Source organism: Solanum stenotomum, chromosome 11, assembly GCF_019186545.1.
Source record: "Solanum stenotomum isolate F172 chromosome 11, ASM1918654v1, whole genome shotgun sequence".
NCBI classification, from domain to species: Eukaryota; Viridiplantae; Streptophyta; class Magnoliopsida; order Solanales; family Solanaceae; genus Solanum; species Solanum stenotomum.
The window spans coordinates 50,938,829-50,958,103 of record NC_064292.1 but is presented as its reverse complement, the minus strand read 5'-3'; the positions used below and the strand labels follow the sequence as shown (position 1 = coordinate 50,958,103).

The 19,275-nt window shown below is 35.7% G+C and overlaps 4 protein-coding genes and 1 pseudogene across 19 annotated transcripts in view; 2 read left to right on the top strand and 3 right to left on the bottom strand.

The window, feature by feature from the left end:
• The window catches only part of LOC125844329 (rust resistance kinase Lr10-like), a 368,189-nt gene that overhangs the window by 201,183 nt on the left and 147,731 nt on the right, over positions 1–19,275 (top strand). The window lies entirely within an intron of this gene.
• The window catches only part of LOC125844332 (beta-D-glucosyl crocetin beta-1,6-glucosyltransferase-like), a 219,857-nt gene that overhangs the window by 198,601 nt on the left and 1,981 nt on the right, over positions 1–19,275 (bottom strand). The gene's annotated exons all lie outside the window — the stretch shown is intronic.
• On the top strand, positions 9,671–11,061 carry LOC125844359 (beta-D-glucosyl crocetin beta-1,6-glucosyltransferase-like; annotated as a pseudogene).
• LOC125844347 (beta-D-glucosyl crocetin beta-1,6-glucosyltransferase-like) lies at positions 13,053–14,381 on the bottom strand. The gene has a single exon (XM_049523657.1). The coding sequence runs from the start codon at positions 14,379–14,381 to the stop codon at positions 13,053–13,055; it is 1,329 nt and encodes a 442-aa protein (XP_049379614.1).
• Positions 16,595–17,905, bottom strand: LOC125844357 (beta-D-glucosyl crocetin beta-1,6-glucosyltransferase-like). Its single transcript, XM_049523663.1, has one exon. The coding sequence runs from the start codon at positions 17,903–17,905 to the stop codon at positions 16,595–16,597; it is 1,311 nt and encodes a 436-aa protein (XP_049379620.1).

Below are 19,275 nucleotides of genomic sequence, written 5' to 3'. Positions count from 1 at the left end.
AGGGCATTTTAGTCTTTTCACAAATCATTTCTTTTGAGCTTATATTGTTGTATTAGGATGATCTTTGGATAATTTTGTCCCATTTTGAAAGAGAAAGAGTTAGGGTTCAAGAGAAGAAGAAGAGAAGAAAGAGGAGATCAACAAGATTTGTCAAGATCATTGTGGATTTTCGTCGGGGGTGATCCCTATCAAGGTATGTGAGTCTTTAGTGTGGGTTTATCCTTTCCCCCCACATACCAAGCTCGTTTTTATGATTGGAGAAGAGATTGGATTTGTTGTTGAAGTTGTTGAAGTTGTTAGTTGTTGTTGATGTTGTTAGTTGTGTTGTTGAAGTTATTGTTGGTTGTGGGACAGGATTGGGCTGTGTATTTGAGTTGTGATCTATTGTATGTTGAGAGATTGATGATCCTTAGTGTTGGTTGGTTCATACCCCCACACACCAACTCGTTTTTAATTCCAAGAGAAGATTTATTGGTTGTTGAAGTTGTAGTGGTGTTGTGTTGAAGTTCTTGCTGATTTAGTACAGATTTCTGGCTGTGATTGTTGAGTTGAATCTATTGTATAATAAGGGTCTTTATGATTCTAAGTGTTGCTGCTGAGACCTTAAGGTTGAGGGGGTTTAGAATTGGAAAGAAACAAGGGGAAAAAGTCGGTTTTTTTTGGGAAAAAGGGGCTGGGCTGTCGCACCTCTCCTAGTGCCAAGGACACCAATCCTTCCCTTTCATTCACCATTTTTTTTTCATACATGTTCCTAGGTATTATACCTATGTTTCCTAGTTGTTTCCAACACTCCAAGGTACTTCTAAAAGTCAAGTAAAACTATAAGTCAAGTGAAGTTAGTTTCCAAGTCAAGTGAAATTAGTTTCCAAGTCAAGTGAAGTTAGTTTCCAATTCAAGTGAAGTTAGTTTCCAAGTCAAGTGAAGTCAAGCTTAGAAGTAAGTAAGTCAAAGCAAGTCTTTAAGGTTTTCCAAGAGTCTTCATTGAACGTTTTAACTTCATTCTAAGGCTCAAGTTCCAAGTTAAGTATTGAGTTTCAAGTCAAGTCAAAAGTTAAGAGTTTCATGTTAAGTTAAGAGTTTCACATCAAGCCAAGAGTTCAAGTAAAGTAAAGAGTTTAAAGTTGAGTTCTGTCACGCCCCGAGTCTACACCCTGGGCGGGACCGGCACTCGGAGACCATTGCTGGCCCCAAGAGAACCCTTGGCCTGGCTTTCTTAACTCGGCGGAAGCCTACTCAACAGAATAACTCAATGCAATGCAATATTGCAAAACAACTTAACTTATAAAAATATAGCCATAAGGCAACCCGAATCTCAAAAATAGAATATTTACAAATAAATATATAGATAAGAGACTCGAACCCAGCTGACTGACTGACTGTCTGTCTGTCTGTCTATCTATGAAGCCTCTAACATACTGAGATGGATGTTGGGACAGACCCCGTAACATCCTAAAAAGACAAAACTAAGAACACAAAATAATCGAGCCCTCCGGAAAGCAAGGAGGCTCACCACTGACTCTGGAGTGCTCAGCTGGATCGAGCAGGATGCTGATCCGGGGTACCTGAATCTGCATCATCAAACGATGCAGGCCGATTGGCATCAGTACATGGAATGTACAAGTATGCAAGTGGGAAAGCCAAACACAACTTAAGCTTGAAAGGAATTTCAAGAGAACACTTACCTCGACTCTGTACGACTCATGACTAACTGAACTCAATATATAAAGCAATAAAACGCATGCAATATATAAAGCTTGTAAAACAGTATAAACAACTTAACTTGTTAAGGATAAAACAATAACAACTCAACTGTACTTATATAAAAGTAATATAACTTATGTGGGAGGTTCTTTAACCGACAACCACCACTATGAGCCCTAGTAATGATACAACGCTTTACCTCGCGTTGCCAAGGACCATCCTATACCTTGCCGTGATATAGGAAGCTAACTTTACTTAGTGGATCCACTAGCTTAACTTTCGTGATCATCTAGAAAGTATGATCCGAGAAATCCCATGATGGCGCATGGTTCTTATGGAGAGTTGAGTAAATCAGAACTCGTGTCCCCAATTCGGTGCTCAATACTACTCCCAAAAATACTTTGGCTCATGCTTTTAAAACTTCTTTCTTTAGTTTGAGATAATTACTCGAAGCTTAGCCCAAAGGCTCTTTCGAAATCAATGTTCCCTTTCTTTGCTCAATGTGTAAAACATTTATAACTCTTAGGGAATACTTAGTCCCCTTATAGCTTTTGAGACGTGAACTCAACTCTTTACTCTTTACTTTACTTGAAACTCTTGACTCAACTTGAAACTCTTAACTTAACTTGAAACTCTTAACTTAACTTGAAACTGAGACTCTTACTCGACTTGAAACTCTATACTCTTTTTCTTGACTCCTAACTTCACTTGACTTGGAAATTAACTCTCCTTGAATCGGAATTATGAATTCAAGGTGTTCGATCACATGTTGCGGAGGGATTCTTGAACGCTTAGACATACTTTGGAGTGTCGGAAACAACTATAATTCATAGGTATAATACTTTGGAACTTGCTTGAGAAAGTGAGAAAAAGGAATGGGGAAACTTGGCTGAGACTTCAGATTTCTGGAGACACAGGTGGGACTTACGGATGCCATCGACGGACCGTAGATGGACTTACGGTCCGTACTGCAGGTCCGTAGATTGCGTCAGAGATTTTCCCCATAATTCATTTTAAGAAAAAAGACTAAGTGTTGACCTACGGTCCTGACTTACGGTCCGTAGGTCAGGTCACGGACCGTAGGTCGTGACCGTAGATCGACGCCCCACAAAACTCAACTTCTGTCCCAATCGACGATTGACCAGTACGGACCGTCGATTGATCTACGGTCCGTAGGTCAGGCCCGTGGATAGGGATCGACAGCCCATAAATTTCTGCAATTGATGGTGATTCAACTTTAAAAGGGTCATAACTCTTAGGATCATAAATCACTCAACATACAATAGATTTCAACTTAATTATATGACCCAATCATGTCTCACAACGAACAACAACTCAACAACACCACCAACAACATCAACAACAAGTAATAACTTTAATACTTCCACAACAAAATCCTAATCTTTTCTCAATCATTGAATAAACTTGGTGTGTGTGGGGGAAAGGATCAACCCACACGGAAAAACTCACATACCTCTTAGGGATCACCCCCGACGAAAATCCAAGACGATCTTGACTAAGCTCCTCTTTCTCCTCTTCTTCTTCTTCTCCTTCTTCTCTTCTAAAATCTCAAGAACCCTAACTCTTTCTCTTTCAAAAAGGGACAAAAATGATCCAAAAATCATCCTAACTCAACAATATGAGTTCAATTAAAAAGGTTTGTGAAAGGACCAAAATGCCCTTAAATTTCCGGACGGATTTCCCCTCCAACTGCCCAACTTCTACAGGGAATAAATCCCTCATACGAACTTGGAATCGAGCAAACTCAGTGGCGTTGGAAAGATCGTTTCACGAGCTTCGCAACCATAACTGGAACTACTCCTAACTCATTCTGAGCTAGGAGTTACCACTACTCAAAGTTGGCCAAAAACTCATTTCTTTCCACACTTAACCAAATTTCCAGATTTTTAAATTTTTCTCCAAAAATGACTATTTCCGAATTCAAGCTCCTTCAAAGCCACTTCAAATTGTCGGATGTTAAAAGTTCTTTTATCAAGGTTATTAGGGAGCTATGTATTCCCAAAAAGAAAAAAAAGGTTTTAAAGAAATGTCTTTACATCTAAACAAGGTTGGAAACTGAGATTTCCAAAGAGCCTTCGGGCTAGTTTTTGAGTAATTATCTCATATCAGCAGGAAGAAATATGTTTTTAAAACATAAGAGCCAGTACATTTTTGGGAGTAGTATCGAGCACCGAATTGGGGGAGCGTTCAAAGAACCCACAGCCCCCATAGAAACATGTTAGCCACCATGGGTAGAAAAGGATCATACTTTTTAGATGAATCCTTTTCAGATTAGACTAGTGGATCCATTAGGCAGTTCAGGTCTTATACCTTTGGCCGGGTATAAGATGCTCTGGCAGCGTGAGGTCGATCGCCGTATCATCACTATAGCTCTTATGTGATGGTTGTCGGTTAGAGAAACTCCCACAGCAGTTATTGTATTTTCATACACAGAGATTATTGTATTTTTATATACATCAGTTCATTGTATTTCTATATACATTTCAGGCTTATTGTATCTTTGTATACACATAGAGTTTATAGCATGTTTTAAACAGTCTTTCTTTATATCGCACTTGTTTTAAATTGCCTTATATTGAAAGAAGTCAGTCAGGTTGAGTTGAGTTGAGCCAGGTAAGCTATTTCAGTTTCTTCCAGATTTCCTTCTAGCCTATGTTGCTTAGCTTTCCAGCTCGCATACTCGTACATTCCATGTACTAATGCCAGTTGGCCTGCATCGTTTGATGATGCAGATTCAGGTACCCCGGATCAGCATCCTGCACGTCGTTGATCCAGCTGAGCACTCCAGAGTCAGTGGTGAGCCTCCTTGCATTCCGGAGGACTCAATTATTTTGTGTTCTTAGTTTTTGTTTTATTAGGATGTTGCGGGGTCTGTCCCAACATCCATCTCAGTATTTTAGAGGCTTCATAGACAGACAGTCAGTCAGTTAGTTTTGAGTCTCTCATCTATATATATATATATGTAAATATTCTATTTTGAGATTCGAGTTGCCTTTATGGGCATATTTTATAAGTTAAGTTGTTTTGTAATATTGCATTGCATTGAGTTATTATGTTGGGTTAGGTTTCCGCTGAGTTAAGAAAGCCAGGCCAAGGGTTCGCTTGGGGCCAGAAATGGTCTCCGGGTGCCGGTCCCGCCTAGGGTGTAGGCTCGGGGTGTGACAATAATTACCAAGATCCTCAATAATAGACTTGCAAAACTTCTTCCTAAGATCATTTCTCCTAATCAAAGTGGTTTCATCAAAGGTAGGAGATAATGTTCTTCTTGCTCAAGAAATTATCAGTTGTATTAGGAAGAAGAGTTCTGGGGATAATGTTGTTATCTGAAGACAGATGATGCAGCGTTTATAGTCCAACTAGGATTAGTCTCTTATCTCCTAGTTTGTGTTGGTTTTGTTTAAACCTCTTAGGGCTTTGATACCATGTAGAACCTTTTCAATATGTCATATGTGATGTACATGAGTGAATATATATAGAGTCTAACTTAAGAGTCCTATAGTTACACAAGTACAGTAACAAAACCAACACAAACTAGGAGATAAGAGACTAATCCTAGTTGGACTATAAACGCTGCATCATCTGTTGTGCGGAACGAAAACATAGGCATATTGTTGAAACAGGGAGAGCACTATTGCATCATGCTAATGTTCCTTCCGTTTTTGGACTAATGCTTTTGAAACAGCCGTGTATACTATTAATAGACTACCTACGGCTACAACATCAATCCCCATTTTTTGTTCTATTTCAAACAGATCCTGATTACTCTTTATTACGTGTCTTTGGTTGTCTTTGTTTTCCTTGGCTTTGTCCTTACGCAAAGGACAAATTGTCACCTAGGTCTAAACGTTGTATTTTTCTAGGATATAGTAAAATTCATAAGGGGTATAAATGTTTTGACCCTGATTCAGGAAAATTTTTTGTATCTCGTCATGTCATTTTTGATGAAAATGTGTTTCCATTTTCCTCGCAGGATGCAAAGGTTCCCAGCTCATCGACCAATTCTGTTAGTGACCCAATAACTTTACAACTACCGCTGTTGCCTTCTCAACCAACCCCTCATGCTTCCTCTGAGTCAAGTGTTATCGCTTTTCTGTTACCTTCGTCTAGTCTGGCTTTGCACCAACCTTCAGTGGGAACAAACATCCACTCACCACTGCCTACTGCTCCATCTGATAATAATTCATCTCCGGCTCCACTACCTCCTGTTCAACGCATGGTTACTCGTACTCAAACAGGTTCGTTGAAGCCTAAGATTCCCTTTTCCTTGTCTGCTATTACGCATTCTAGTGAGGAACCTACTTGTTATTCACAAGCTTCAAAAGAGGACCATTGGCGTCGTGCGATGACTGATGAGTATAATGCTTTGATTCAGAATGGAACCTGGGAACTTGTACCTCCATCATCTTCTCAAAATGTTATAGGTTGTCGTTGGGTGTTCAAAACAAAGTTGAAATCTGACGGATCTCTGGATCGTCACAAGGCACGCTTAGTTGCCAAGGGGTATCATCAACGTCCTGGAATTGACTTTGTGGACACATTTAGTCCGGTGGTGAAGCCGACAACAATCAGATTGTTACTCTCCTTAGCTATGACTAACAGTTGGAATATCACACAACTGGACATTTCAAATGCATTTCTCCATGGGCATTTAGATGAGGTTGTTTATATGTCGCAACCTCCTGGATTCGTTGATCCATCTCGTTCTGATCATGTTTGTCTACTGAAACGCTCTCTTTACGGTCTGAAACAAGCACCTCGTATGTGGAACAAACGATTAACTGATGCGCTTTTCTCTTTTGGTTTCTTGGGTTCCAAGACTGATAGCTCTTTATTCTACATATCCACTGCTACTGATAAGCTGTTTTGTTTGGTGTATGTCGATGATATATTGTTAATGGGTAATACCCTGCTCGAATTAAGTCACTCGTTACACAACTTCAGGCCCAGTTTGCTGTTCGTGACCTTGGCACTCTTTCTTATTTTCTGGGCATTGCAGCAACCTGGACCAGTGAGGGATTGTTTTTGTCTCAACGTAAATATGTTGAGGACCTTCTTAATTGAGTACATATGGCTGCTTGTAGCCCTGTTTGCTCACCCATGCAACCTGCGTCGAAGTTATCCTCTACTTCTGGTGTTCCTTTCAATGATCCTACTGTATATCGCAGCACCGTTGGGGCACTTCAGTACCTCACCTTCACTCGACCAGACATTGCTTATGCTGTGAACAAAGTATCCCAATTCATGAATTGTCCCCTGGATGTTCACTGGATAGCTGTGAAACGTATTTTACGTTATATAAAAGCTACTGCTTCCCATGGACTGTTCTTCAAACGTACTTCAAATAACTTGCTTCACGGATATTCTGATTCTGATTGGGGGGGAGATGTGGATGATCGAAAATCCACCACTGGTTTTGCTATTTTTCTTGGTGATAACCTGATCTAGTGGTCTTCATGTAAGCAACGAGCTGTCTCTAGGTCCAGCACTGAGGCTGAGTATCGGGCATTAGCAGCAGCTACATCTGAAATTACCTGGGTTGAATTCCTTCTTCGGGAGATAGGTTGCTTCACATCTACTGTTCCTATCCTTTGGTGTGATAACCTTAGTTCTACCTACTTGACAGCTAATCCCATTTTCCACTCTCGTACCAAACATATGGAAATTGATTTTCATTTTGTTCACGATAAGGTTCGTGCTAAGTCACTTTCAGTTCGATATGTGAGTACTCATGATCAAGTTGCTGATGTGCTCACCAAGCCCTTGTCAAAGTCTCGTTTCCTTGATTTAAAGAACAAGTTGACAGTAGTTCAGCACCCTGCTCAACTTGAGGGGGAATGAAGACAGATGATGCAGCGTTTATAGTCCAACTAGGATTAGTCTCTTATCTCCTAGTTTGTGTTGGTTTTGTTACTGTACTTGTGTAACTATAGGACTCTTAAGTTAGACTCTATATATATTCACTCATGTACATCACATATGACATATTGAAAAGGTTCTACATTATCAAGTTAGATATGAACAAGGCATATGATAGGCTTTCCTGGACTTTCTCAGTACCATATGGAATCTTATTTCTAATATATAGTATTCTATCATTATCAATGGTAAAAGAATAGGTTTTTTCAAATCAGAGAGAGGCTTAAAGCAGACTCTATTTCTCATTCTTTGTTCATTATTGTTGTTGAGGCTATTTCTAGAGCTCTAAATCTCCTCTAGGATAATCACGAGTTCTCTGTATTTTCTATGCATAAGAAAGGCCAACAGATAAATTATTTGGCTTATGATTGGAATGATCACCAAAATTATCAGGAGAATTACAATGGTGCTGAGTCTTTGGCTCCTGCTTATTGGAATGAAATGGTGAAAGGAAAATGGTATCAACATGATCATTGTTTACTTAGATTCCTTATTGGTTATATATCAGTTGGGTTACATGCAAGATGAAACCCTGCACCTAGGAATTTAAGATACAAACATTTATACTAAACAAAATATTTGTGTGACTATAAACTTTTTTCGACCATTGTAACAGCCCGGTGTATCGGGTCATGAGGTAATAAGTTGATACACTCGATCAAGTTAAAGCATCAATGACACCGTTTGTTTTCTATATGTAATAAAAACTTTTTTCTAATAAAATGGAGTAGCAAAACCAAGCGGACCAACACCTATTAATAATTATTTTTTGGTCTTTAGCTATAAAAAGGAGATCTAAATGTTGAGAAAGCTTTTTCAGCTGTAGTTGATTAAGATCCATTTATGCATGATGAGATTTAATTGAGTGTATATAATAAGTAGGCATTTAATCATGGAAAAATCCTTTTGGCCAGAAAATTTGGCAGAATTTGGCCAGAATGATATTTTACTTATGTTATTTTACCTTTTTAAATATTTTTACCCTTTTAACTTTACTATCTTTTAATTAAAAATTGGGAAAATGCATAAGTACCCCCCAGCCTATGCCAGAAATCCCAGAGACACACCTAACCTTTACTAAGGTCCTATTACCCTCCCGAACTTAATTTATCTATAATATTCTACCCCTTTTCGGCCTACGTGGCACTATCCTCGAAAAAAATGTCAACATGCGCTGGGCCCACAAGACAGTGCCACGTAGGCCAAAAAGGGGTAGAATATTACATATAAAANAGTAAAGGTTAGGTGTGTCTCTGGGATTTCGGGTATAGGCTGGGGGGTACTTATGCATTTTCCCTTAAAAATTGGAAAAAAGATCAGTTTATTTTAAGATAAGAAAATTTTATAATTTTTTTTAAATTTCTGGCCAAATTCTTGCCAAATTTTATGGTCATTTAGCATTACCGTTTAATCATGTCTATATTATTTTTTAAAACATGAATGTTCCTAGAAATATGTTGATTGAACTTTTTATCCATTATTAAAAGACGCTACAATTAATGAAATTGTTATTTACTATTTTACTCAAATATTTTCATTCAATTAATATGCTTATATTTAGGACTTTGAAATCAATTAAAATTATATTTATTAAATCTTTGCTATTGATTTTTCTAATGTTGTCAAGATGCAAGCGCAATGGAATTTAATTTTGTTTGTCGCTTTTTCCTTTTTTCTCTTTATGAAGTTAAGGTTCGAGTGGAAAGAGATGGATAATAATTGTAAGACAACGTCTACTACTTTATTTTTCTTTATTCGTCGTATTTCTTTTTTATACGTCTCTTAAGAAAAATTAATTAAAAGAGTTTTTACAGTTATTTCACTCTTGTTTATGTATTTCTTTTTTGGATTTTTCTAATGTCGAGTCCAATGAAGTATATATAATTCTTGTAATTTTTCATTTTGTTTCATTTTTCTCTTTATGAGGTGACGATTCGAGTAGAAAAAGAAGCATGAAAAAGATGGATAGGAATTGTAAAACAACTTCTACTACTCTATCGGTCTTAAGTCATTCATCATGTTTCTTTTTTACACGTCTAACGATCCCATTTTGTCCTCATCTCTCTTGTATTTTCAATAAATAAGGTTGTCAATGACACCAAACTCCACAAACAAGAACTTGATCATGGGAACACAAGTTACTACTACTTTGAGGTTACTTATGTTCCCATGGTTAGCTTATGGACACATTTCGCCATTTCTAAACGTAGCTAAGAAACTCGCGGACAGGGGATTCTTGATTTACCTCTGTTCTACGCCGATTAATCTCAAATCTACCATCAAGAAAATCCCTGAAAAGTATGCTGATTTGATTCACCTTATCGAACTTCACTTACCAGAATTACCCGAACTTCCTCCTCATTACCATACGACTAATGGTCTCCCGCCCCATCTCAATCACACCCTTAAAAAGGCCCTGAAAATGTCCAAACCAAACTTGTCAAAAATCTTGCAAAATCTGAAACCTGATTTGGTGATTTATGACATAATGCAGCAATGGGCTGAACACGTCGCGAATGAACAGAACATTCCAGCAGTGAGGCTACTAACTTTCAGTGCAGCTGTGACTTCGTATTTTGTGAATTCCCTTTCCCTAATATTTATCTCAGGAAAATTGGGTGAAATGTTGGAAAAATCTGCTAAAGATCAAGAACCCGATGATGACGAACGTTTAGTGGATGGATATATACAAATCACGCTTATATGTACCTCTAGAACTATAGAGGCCAAATACATAGATTTTCTCTCTGATGACGCGGACGACATGGAGCTCATGGATTGGCTAGGAACAAAAGATGAGAATTCAACTGTTTTTGTCTCCTTTGGGAGTGAGTATTTCTTGTCAAAAGAAGATATGGAAGAAGTAGCTTTCGGGTTGGAGTTAAGTAATGTTAATTTCATATGGGTTGTAAGATTTCCAAAAGGGGAAGAGCAAAATCTCGAAGATGCTTTACCAAAAGGTTTTCTTGAAAGAATTGGAGAAAAGGGAAAAGTTTTGGACAAATTCGCACCACAACTAAGAATTCTAAATCATACAAGTACGGGAGAATTTATAAGTCATTGTGGTTGGAATTCAGTAATGGAAAGTATAGATTTCGGGGTTCCTATAATTGCCATGCCTATGCATCTTGATCAACCAATGAATGCTAGGTTGATCGTAGAATTGGGAGTTGCGGTGGAGATTGTTAGAGATGATGATGGGAAAATTCACAAAGGAGAAATCGCGGAAACTATTAAAAATGTCATAACAGAGAAAACAAGGGAAATATTGAGGGGCAAAATGAGAGATATTAGCAAGAATTTAAAATGTACAAGAGGTGAAGAGATGGATGTTGCTGCTGAAGAGCTCATCAATTTTCTTAACAACAGTGCTAAGTTGAATTAATGCCATATGTTATAATTCAATTATATTGTGTGTGAGTTGTTTCTTGTTCTAGTTGATCTTCGAAATATGATGGCGTTGAAATAATGAGGAAAAAAATATATAGTATATTCAATCACTTATTTTACACATCTTTTAAGAAATATTGGTTAAAAGGATTTTAAAAACATTCTACTCTTATTCACGTATTTTTTTATTTGAATATTTCTAATGTCATCCAGATGCAAGGAGTTAATATCTTATAAGGTTAGTGAACTATGAAAAATTATCTAGAAAAGTCATTGATACAAAATAAAATTTAGTGACTTTGTTAGATAATTTGTCATAGTTTAATGACTTTTTAAGATATTAACTCGGATGTAAGTGCAATGAAGTTTAATTCTTCTTTATCAATATTTTTTCTTGTTTTTTTTTTTTTCTCTTTATGAGGTGAAGATTTAAGTAGAATTAGAAGCATGAAAGAGATAGATAAGAATTGTTAGACAATTCCTAATACTCTATTTGTCTTAAATTATTTGTCCTTTTTTTTATACGTCTCTTAACAAATATTAATTAAATTTTTTCTCTTTATGAGGTGAAGGTTCAAGACTTCAAGGAGAAAAAGAAGCATGAAAGAGACGGATAACAATTCTAAGACAACTTCTACTACTAGGTCCGTCTTAAATTATAACTCTATTCTTTTTCACGTTTCTTAAGAAATGATCATTAGAAAGGTTTGAAAATTATTTTACTTTTATTTAGGTGTTTCTTATTTGAACTAGGTGAGAAATTCTAATTTCATACTTTAAAATATAACATGCACACAATAATTTTATTTATATATATATTGATATTCAGTTGTTCAATTTCTCCTATTTAATTCACAGTATTTTGTTTTATTTTTGTAGGCTAGGTATTGTGTTCATTTGTTGGTGCGTGAGGGCTTGGTAAATTATTTGATTTATAATGGCAAATGCAACATATTTTCTTTGACAACGACAATGACAATTCATAAATATAGTGTAAACCAACATTAGAGAGAAGAGAAGATCAATGCATAACGTTTGACTAAATACAATATCATAGTTTTATTCTTTAAGTTATATTAAGGATGTACCACAATACTAACTTATTGATCGTATTTTAATTTTTAATTCATAATTCAATGCGTACGGTGTAGCTACTTTTAGATGTATAATGATTAACCACTATAAGATCAGAGACGAATCTAGGATTAGAAGACGACAGAGGCACTACTAAAGGCGGATGTGGGTTAGTCGAAGCACCGACACTTCAACGAAAATGTATGAATATAAATTTAAAAAATCTAACATAATCGAGTGTATACTTTGATATTGCTTGTTCGAATCTCACTTGAGCTTTTTTAATACCCTTAGTGTATACTTTAAGATTGCTAGTTCGAATCTCAAACTTGCGAAACACGAGTTGGTAAGAAGCACAACGATCAGGTGTTGGACCGCTACACCAACTCAACTCATATATTTTACCGTACACATTTAATTATATAATCCTTATTTAAGAATATACACAAAATAATTCTGAAGTGAACGGGTGCACGTGCACCCACACCCTCAAAGGTGGGTCCGCCTCTGTATAAGATGACACGGGACTTGAGGATTCATATTGAAAGCTATAGAGATAATGATCAAAAACACATTTGAATCATCATTTTTACGTAGGATTAGCACACCAACTACCAAATGTTCCCTTTTTCATTTTTCTACCAAAACTATTATCATATATGTGTTAAAACACACCTAGTTGAGTAGATAGTGATAGTTCAATCAGGAAAAAAGAAAAAAACGGATAGTTGGCTTAATCAACTTCAGATGTCTTTTAATATATAGATGGTGATAATTCATGTAAAAACTAAACAAAGTCATATTTTGAGAATATAGAATTGTAGGATCAATTTATAAGTTGCATCCTATTTATTTTATTTTTTCATTATTTCAACCTCCATATATTTTGAAGACAAACAAAGCACCTCACATACAATATTATTTTGTTAATTGAATCACAACATACCACATTATTTGTACTTATTACTATTCCTACAAAGTTGAATTAGCTCTTCAGCAGCAGCATTCATCTCTTCCTCTCTTATAGATTTCAAATTCTTGTTGATATCTCTCAGTTTGCCCCTCAAAATTTCCCCTGTTTCCCCTGTTATGATATCTTTAAGAGTTTCCATGATTTCTCCTCTGTGAATATTCCCATCATCATCTCTAACAATTTCCATTGCGACTCCCAATTCAACTATCAACTTAGCATTTATTGGTTGATCATTATGCATAGGCATTGCAATTATAGGAACCCCAAAATCTAAACTTTCCATTACTGAATTCCATCCACAATGACTTATAAATCCTCCCGTACTCGGATGATTTAGAATTCTTGGTTGTGGTGCAAATTTGTCCAAAACTCTTCCCCTTTCTCCAATTCTTTCAAGAAAACCTTTTGGCAATACATCTTCAAGATTTTGCTCTTCACCTTTCGGAAATCTTGCAACCCATATGAAATTAACATTACTTAACTCCAACCCGAAAGCTACTTCCTCCATATCTTCTTTTGACAAGAAATACTCACTTCCAAAGCAGACAAAAACAGTTGAATTCTCATCTTTTGTTCCTAGCCAATCAATGAGCTCTTTGTCGTCCGCTTCATTAGTGATCGAATCTTGGAATGGTGGACCAACTGGAACAACTTTCCAATTGCTCAATTCAGTGCAATAATCTAAGTATTTGGCCTCGATAGTTCTAGACGTACACATCAACATGATTTGCATATTTCCCTCAGCTAGACGATCCTCTTCATTAGGTTCTTTCTCGAACATTTCTCTCATCCTTACTTGCTCAACTTTCGGGAGATAAATAGCAGGGAAAGGGAATTCAACCCCTGGATTCTTTAGAAAGTTGAAAAAATACGAAAACAGAGCTGCACCTGAAGTTAGGATCTTGACTGCTGGAATGTTGTGTTCATTTACGACATATTCAGCCCACGGCTGCAATATGTCGTAAATCACCAAATCAGGTTTCAGATTTTGCAAGATTTTGGAGAAGTTTGGTTTGGACATTTTCAGGGCCTTATGAAGGGTGTGATTGAGATGGGGTGGGAGACCATTGGTAGTATGGTAATGAGGAGGAAGTTCAGGCAATTCGGGTAAGTGAAGTTCGACAAAACAAATTGATTCAGAGTATTTTTCAGGGATTTTCTTGATGATGGATTCGAGATTGATTAGCGTAGAACAGAGGTAAATCAAGAATCCTCTGTCTGCGAGTTGCTTGGCTATGTTTAGAAATGGAGAAATGTGTCCATAAGCCAACCATGGAAACATCAGTACCCTCAAATTAGTAGCCATGATCAAAATCTTGAAAGAAGTTGATTTGTGTTTCTCTATATATAGAATGAAATGAGAGATGGAGGACAAAACACAAGTCTAAAAGCATTTAAGAAGGAATTGATATATCTTTGCCAAATAATTATTTAGCAAATAAAAGTCAAAAATAATTTATAGCTATTAGTCAAAGTATATTTTGGGAGGAAATTCTTATTAACTCACATCTCTCTTCAAATTATTTGAGTAAAAGATATTTAATACTGTCTTGGTCCACTTTTAGTTGTCATGGTTTACTTTTTTAAAATCAAACTATAAAAACTTTGATTAACATTTTACATGTAACTTTTTATCATCATATTGATATGTAAAATAGTGCAATTTATAATACTTTTCTAATAGTTTTTGAATATTTAAAAATTTTGTTTAAAATATCAAATTAATGTAATCTAATTTAACTTTGAAAATTAGTCAATTGACTTTTGAAAAGGACAACATGACAATTAAAAGTTGACCGAGGGAGTACGATATCTAGCTCTTCTAACCTCCAATTATTTCCCCTTGAAAATTACTCAAATTGACTTTTGAAAAGGATAACATGACAATTAAAAGTTGGCTGAGGGAGTACGATATCTAGCTCTTCTAACCTCCAATTATTTCCCCTTGAAATTAGCAAAAAATTATTTAGAGTTATCTCTCTCCTTAAACTTAGCAAAAAATATTTAATTAAGACTATGGATATTCCTAGAGTCCCAACTATTTGCTAGAAGTTATGATGAAAAACTCAATTCATATTCACTTAAAAATTTGTATACGCATTGGTATTCATTGATATGTATGCATCAAATAGATTGGTATACATTCGTCCATATTCCTTAATAAATTTGGTATACATTTATTTGTATTAGTATCTTTCTTATTTTACATAGCTATACATTGGTCCATATTCATCTAACAAATTTGTATGCATATGTTCCAACCAAAATTGGTATACATTAGTCTGTATTCACCTAAAAAATGTGTATACATTTTTTTACATCGAGATTGATATTCATTTCCGTATTCATCTAATAAATAGGTATAAAATTGCTTGCATTACTATTTTTATAATTTTACATTGTTATATATCGATTTGTATTCATTAACAAATTTGTATACATTTGATTAAGACAAAATTAATATTCATTATCAAATGGGAAAAATATGTGGATTAGCTAGTTAATTAGCTAACATAGCTATAGTTTGAATTAATTACGGCTCGGAGCTTAATTTTAGCTGTAATTACATCGCCTCTCTCCTCTCTTCCTCTCTCTCGCCTCTCGCCTCTTTTATACATATACAAATACAAATTATACATATACAATTTTATGACATATATACAAATACAATTAGTCTCTCTACCCTCTCTCCTCCCTATCCTAATCTTGCTCACCTCTCTCCTCCCTCTCCCAGTCTCGCTCGCCAAATTTTCAAATACATATGTATACCAGTTACATATATACAATTATCTAACAGATATACATATAGAATTCGCCTCTCTCCACTCTTTGCCCTCTCTCCTCCCTCTCCCAATCTCACTGGCCAGATATACAAATACATATGTATACCAATTACGTATATATAATTATTTGACAAATATACATATACAATTTGCCTCTCTTCACTCTGTGCCCTCGCTCGCCTCTCTCTCCCAATCTCGCTCGCCTCTCTCCTCCCTCTTACATGTAGCTACGAATCGTAATTAGAAAACTACAACTTTGGAGCATAATTAAGTTTTTTTTGAGTGTGTATATGTGAAAATTCCTCTTATCAAATTCAGTCAACAAAATTTTAATAGTGTACAAAATTGTCATAAATAAATATATCATATAAGTACCAAAATGAATACTCTAAAAGCAAGTTAGTGTATTCAATAACTTTGGTAATTGTGCACAACTGAGTCTACACCCCAATCGAGACACGGTACAAGTGATTCGAGGCTAACCCTTGGCTTAACATATCAAAACATATCATATGGAACTAATGCGAAAACTGAAACATATGCTTATTAAGTCTTTATAAGGACATCAATAAATTCATAATGATTGAACAACTAATATGTGAGCAAGCCTTTAGTGTCTAAACTTAAGGAAATAAGTTTACCGGGACATGACCCCCATCCACCTCAAACCAAATACACAAAGAAACTAACTAAAGTCTGACAAACAACTAATCCATGAAGTCCCCAAATGAGCACACTATTTGCACTCATTACTATTCTTACAAAGTTGAATCAGCACTTCAGCAGCAGTATCCATCTTTTCACCTCTTATAGATTTCAAATTCTTGCTGATATCTCTAACTTTGCCCCTCAAATTTTCCCCTGTTTTCCCTGTTATGACATCTTTAAGAGTTTTCACGATTTCTCCTCTATGAATTTTCCCATTATCATCTCTAACAATCTCTACGGCGACTCCCAATTCTACTATCAACCTAGCATTTGATGGTTGATCATACTGTATAGGCATAGCTATTATAGGAACCCCAAAATCTACACTTTCCATTACTGAATTCCAACCACAATGACTTATAAATCCTCCCGTACTCGGATGATTTAGAATTCTTGGCTGTGGTGCAAATTTGTCCAAAACTCTTCCCCTTTCTCCAATTCTTTGAAGAAAACCCTTTGGCAATGCATCTTCAAGATTTTGGTCTTCCCCTTTTGGAAATCTTGCAACCCATATGAAATTAACATTACTTAGCTCTAACCCGAAAGCTACTTCTTCCATATCTTCTTTTGACAAGAAATACTCACTCCCAAAGGAGACAAAAACAGTTGAATTCTTATCTTTTGTTCCTAGCCAATTCATGAGCTCCTTGTCGTCCGGGTTGTTAGTGATTGGATCTTGGACTGGTGGACCAACAGGAACAACCTTCCAATTGATCAATTCAGTGCAATGATCTATGTATTTTGCCTCTATAGTTCTAGAGGTACTTATCAACATGATTTGAATATTTCCATCCACTAAACGATCCTCGAAATCTTTAGCATACATTTTTTCTTGTTCAATTTTGCTGAGATTAATAGCAGGGAATGGGAATACAGCCTCTGGTTTCTTCACTAAGTAAAAAAGATATGAAAACACGGCTGCACCAAAAGTTATGAGCTTGACAGCTGGAATGTTCTGTTCATTCGCGACATGTTCAGCCCATTGCTGCAACATGTCATAAATCACCAAATCAGGTTTCAGATTTTGCAAGATTTTCGAAAAGTTTGGTTTGGACATTTCCAGGGCCTTATGAAGGGTGTTATTGAGATGGGGCGGGAGACCATTGGTACTATGGTATTGAGGAGGAAGTTCGGGTAATTCTGGTAAGTGAAGTTCGATAAGGTGAATCGAATCAGCATACTTTTCAGGGATTTTCTTGATGGTGGATTTGAGATTTATCGGTGTAGAACAGAGGTAAATCAAGAATCCCCTGTCCGCGAGTTTCTTGGCTACGTTTAGAAATGGAGAAATGTGTCCATAAGCTAACCATGGAAACATGAGTACCTTCAAAGTAGCCATGATCAAAGTATTGAAAAGACACTAAATTTGTGATTCTAAATGAGAGATGGGCCCTTTGGTGGCATTGGATGCCTTATTTATAAGAGATAGAATTGACATAATTAGATTGAAAATTAATATGTTTTTGCCAAATAATTATTTGGCAAATGAAAGTCAAAAGAATTGACATTTAAGAGTCAAAAGTGTGGAAATTCTTATTACTCACATTTAAAAATAGTAAAAAATATTTAATAAAGAATTATATCTCTCCTTAAAAGTAGCAAAAGATATTTAAGTAAGACTATTTTAACACTATATACAGATTATTTTCCCATCTATTTGGCATTTGCTAGAAGCTATGATGAAAAACTCAATAAATATCCACTTAACAAATTTGTATACATCTGTTTGCATTAGTATTCAAATGCTAATCTGTATTTGTCAAATAGATTTGTATTGGACACATTCACCTGTATTCATTGGCCAATATTCATCTAATAAATTTGTATGGCTTTCTTTAAGTCAAAATTGATATCCATTAGTTCGTATTCACCTAACAAATATGTATACATTTTTATAAATCAAGGTTCATATTCATTGGTTTGTATTCATCTAATAGATACACATTTGCTTGCATTATCAATTTTATAATTTCAGATTGTTATCTATCGGTCCGTATTCATTAATAAATTTGTATACATTTGATTGAGACAAAATTAATATTCATTATCAAATTTAATCAACGAAATTTAATATTTTACCAAAATGTCATTAATAAATAAATCATATAAGTACCAAAATGAATTCTGTAAAAGCAAATTAGTGTATTCTATAACTTTGGTATTAGAGGGGAAGAAAAGGTCAGACTCTATGAAATTGACTAAAATAAATATGAACGAAAAAGGCAATGATGCAACAAAAAAATAAGGGAAAATGCATAAGTACCCCCCAACCTATGCCCGAAATCCCAAAGACACACTTATACTATACTAAGGTCCTATTACCCCCCCGAACTTATTTTATATATAATTTTCAACCCCTTTTCGGCCTACGTGGCACTATCCTTGAAAAAATTGTCAACACGCGCTGGGCCCACAAGATAGTGCCACGTAGGCCAAAAAGGGGTAGAAAATTATATATAAAATAAGTTCAGGGGGGTAATAGGACCTTAGTATAGTATAAGTGTGTCTTTGGGATTTCGGGCATAGGTTGGGGGGTACTTATGCATTTTCCCAAAAAATAAAGCAAAACCTATGGAAGTAGAAAATAATTATCATCCATATTTTCTTTTCTAATTTTAAGGGGAAACTTTAGTTGGTAGAAAGAAGAGAGAGAAAATACTACTCTCGTTTTTCCAACTTTATATGACTTACTTTCTTTTTAATCAGTCC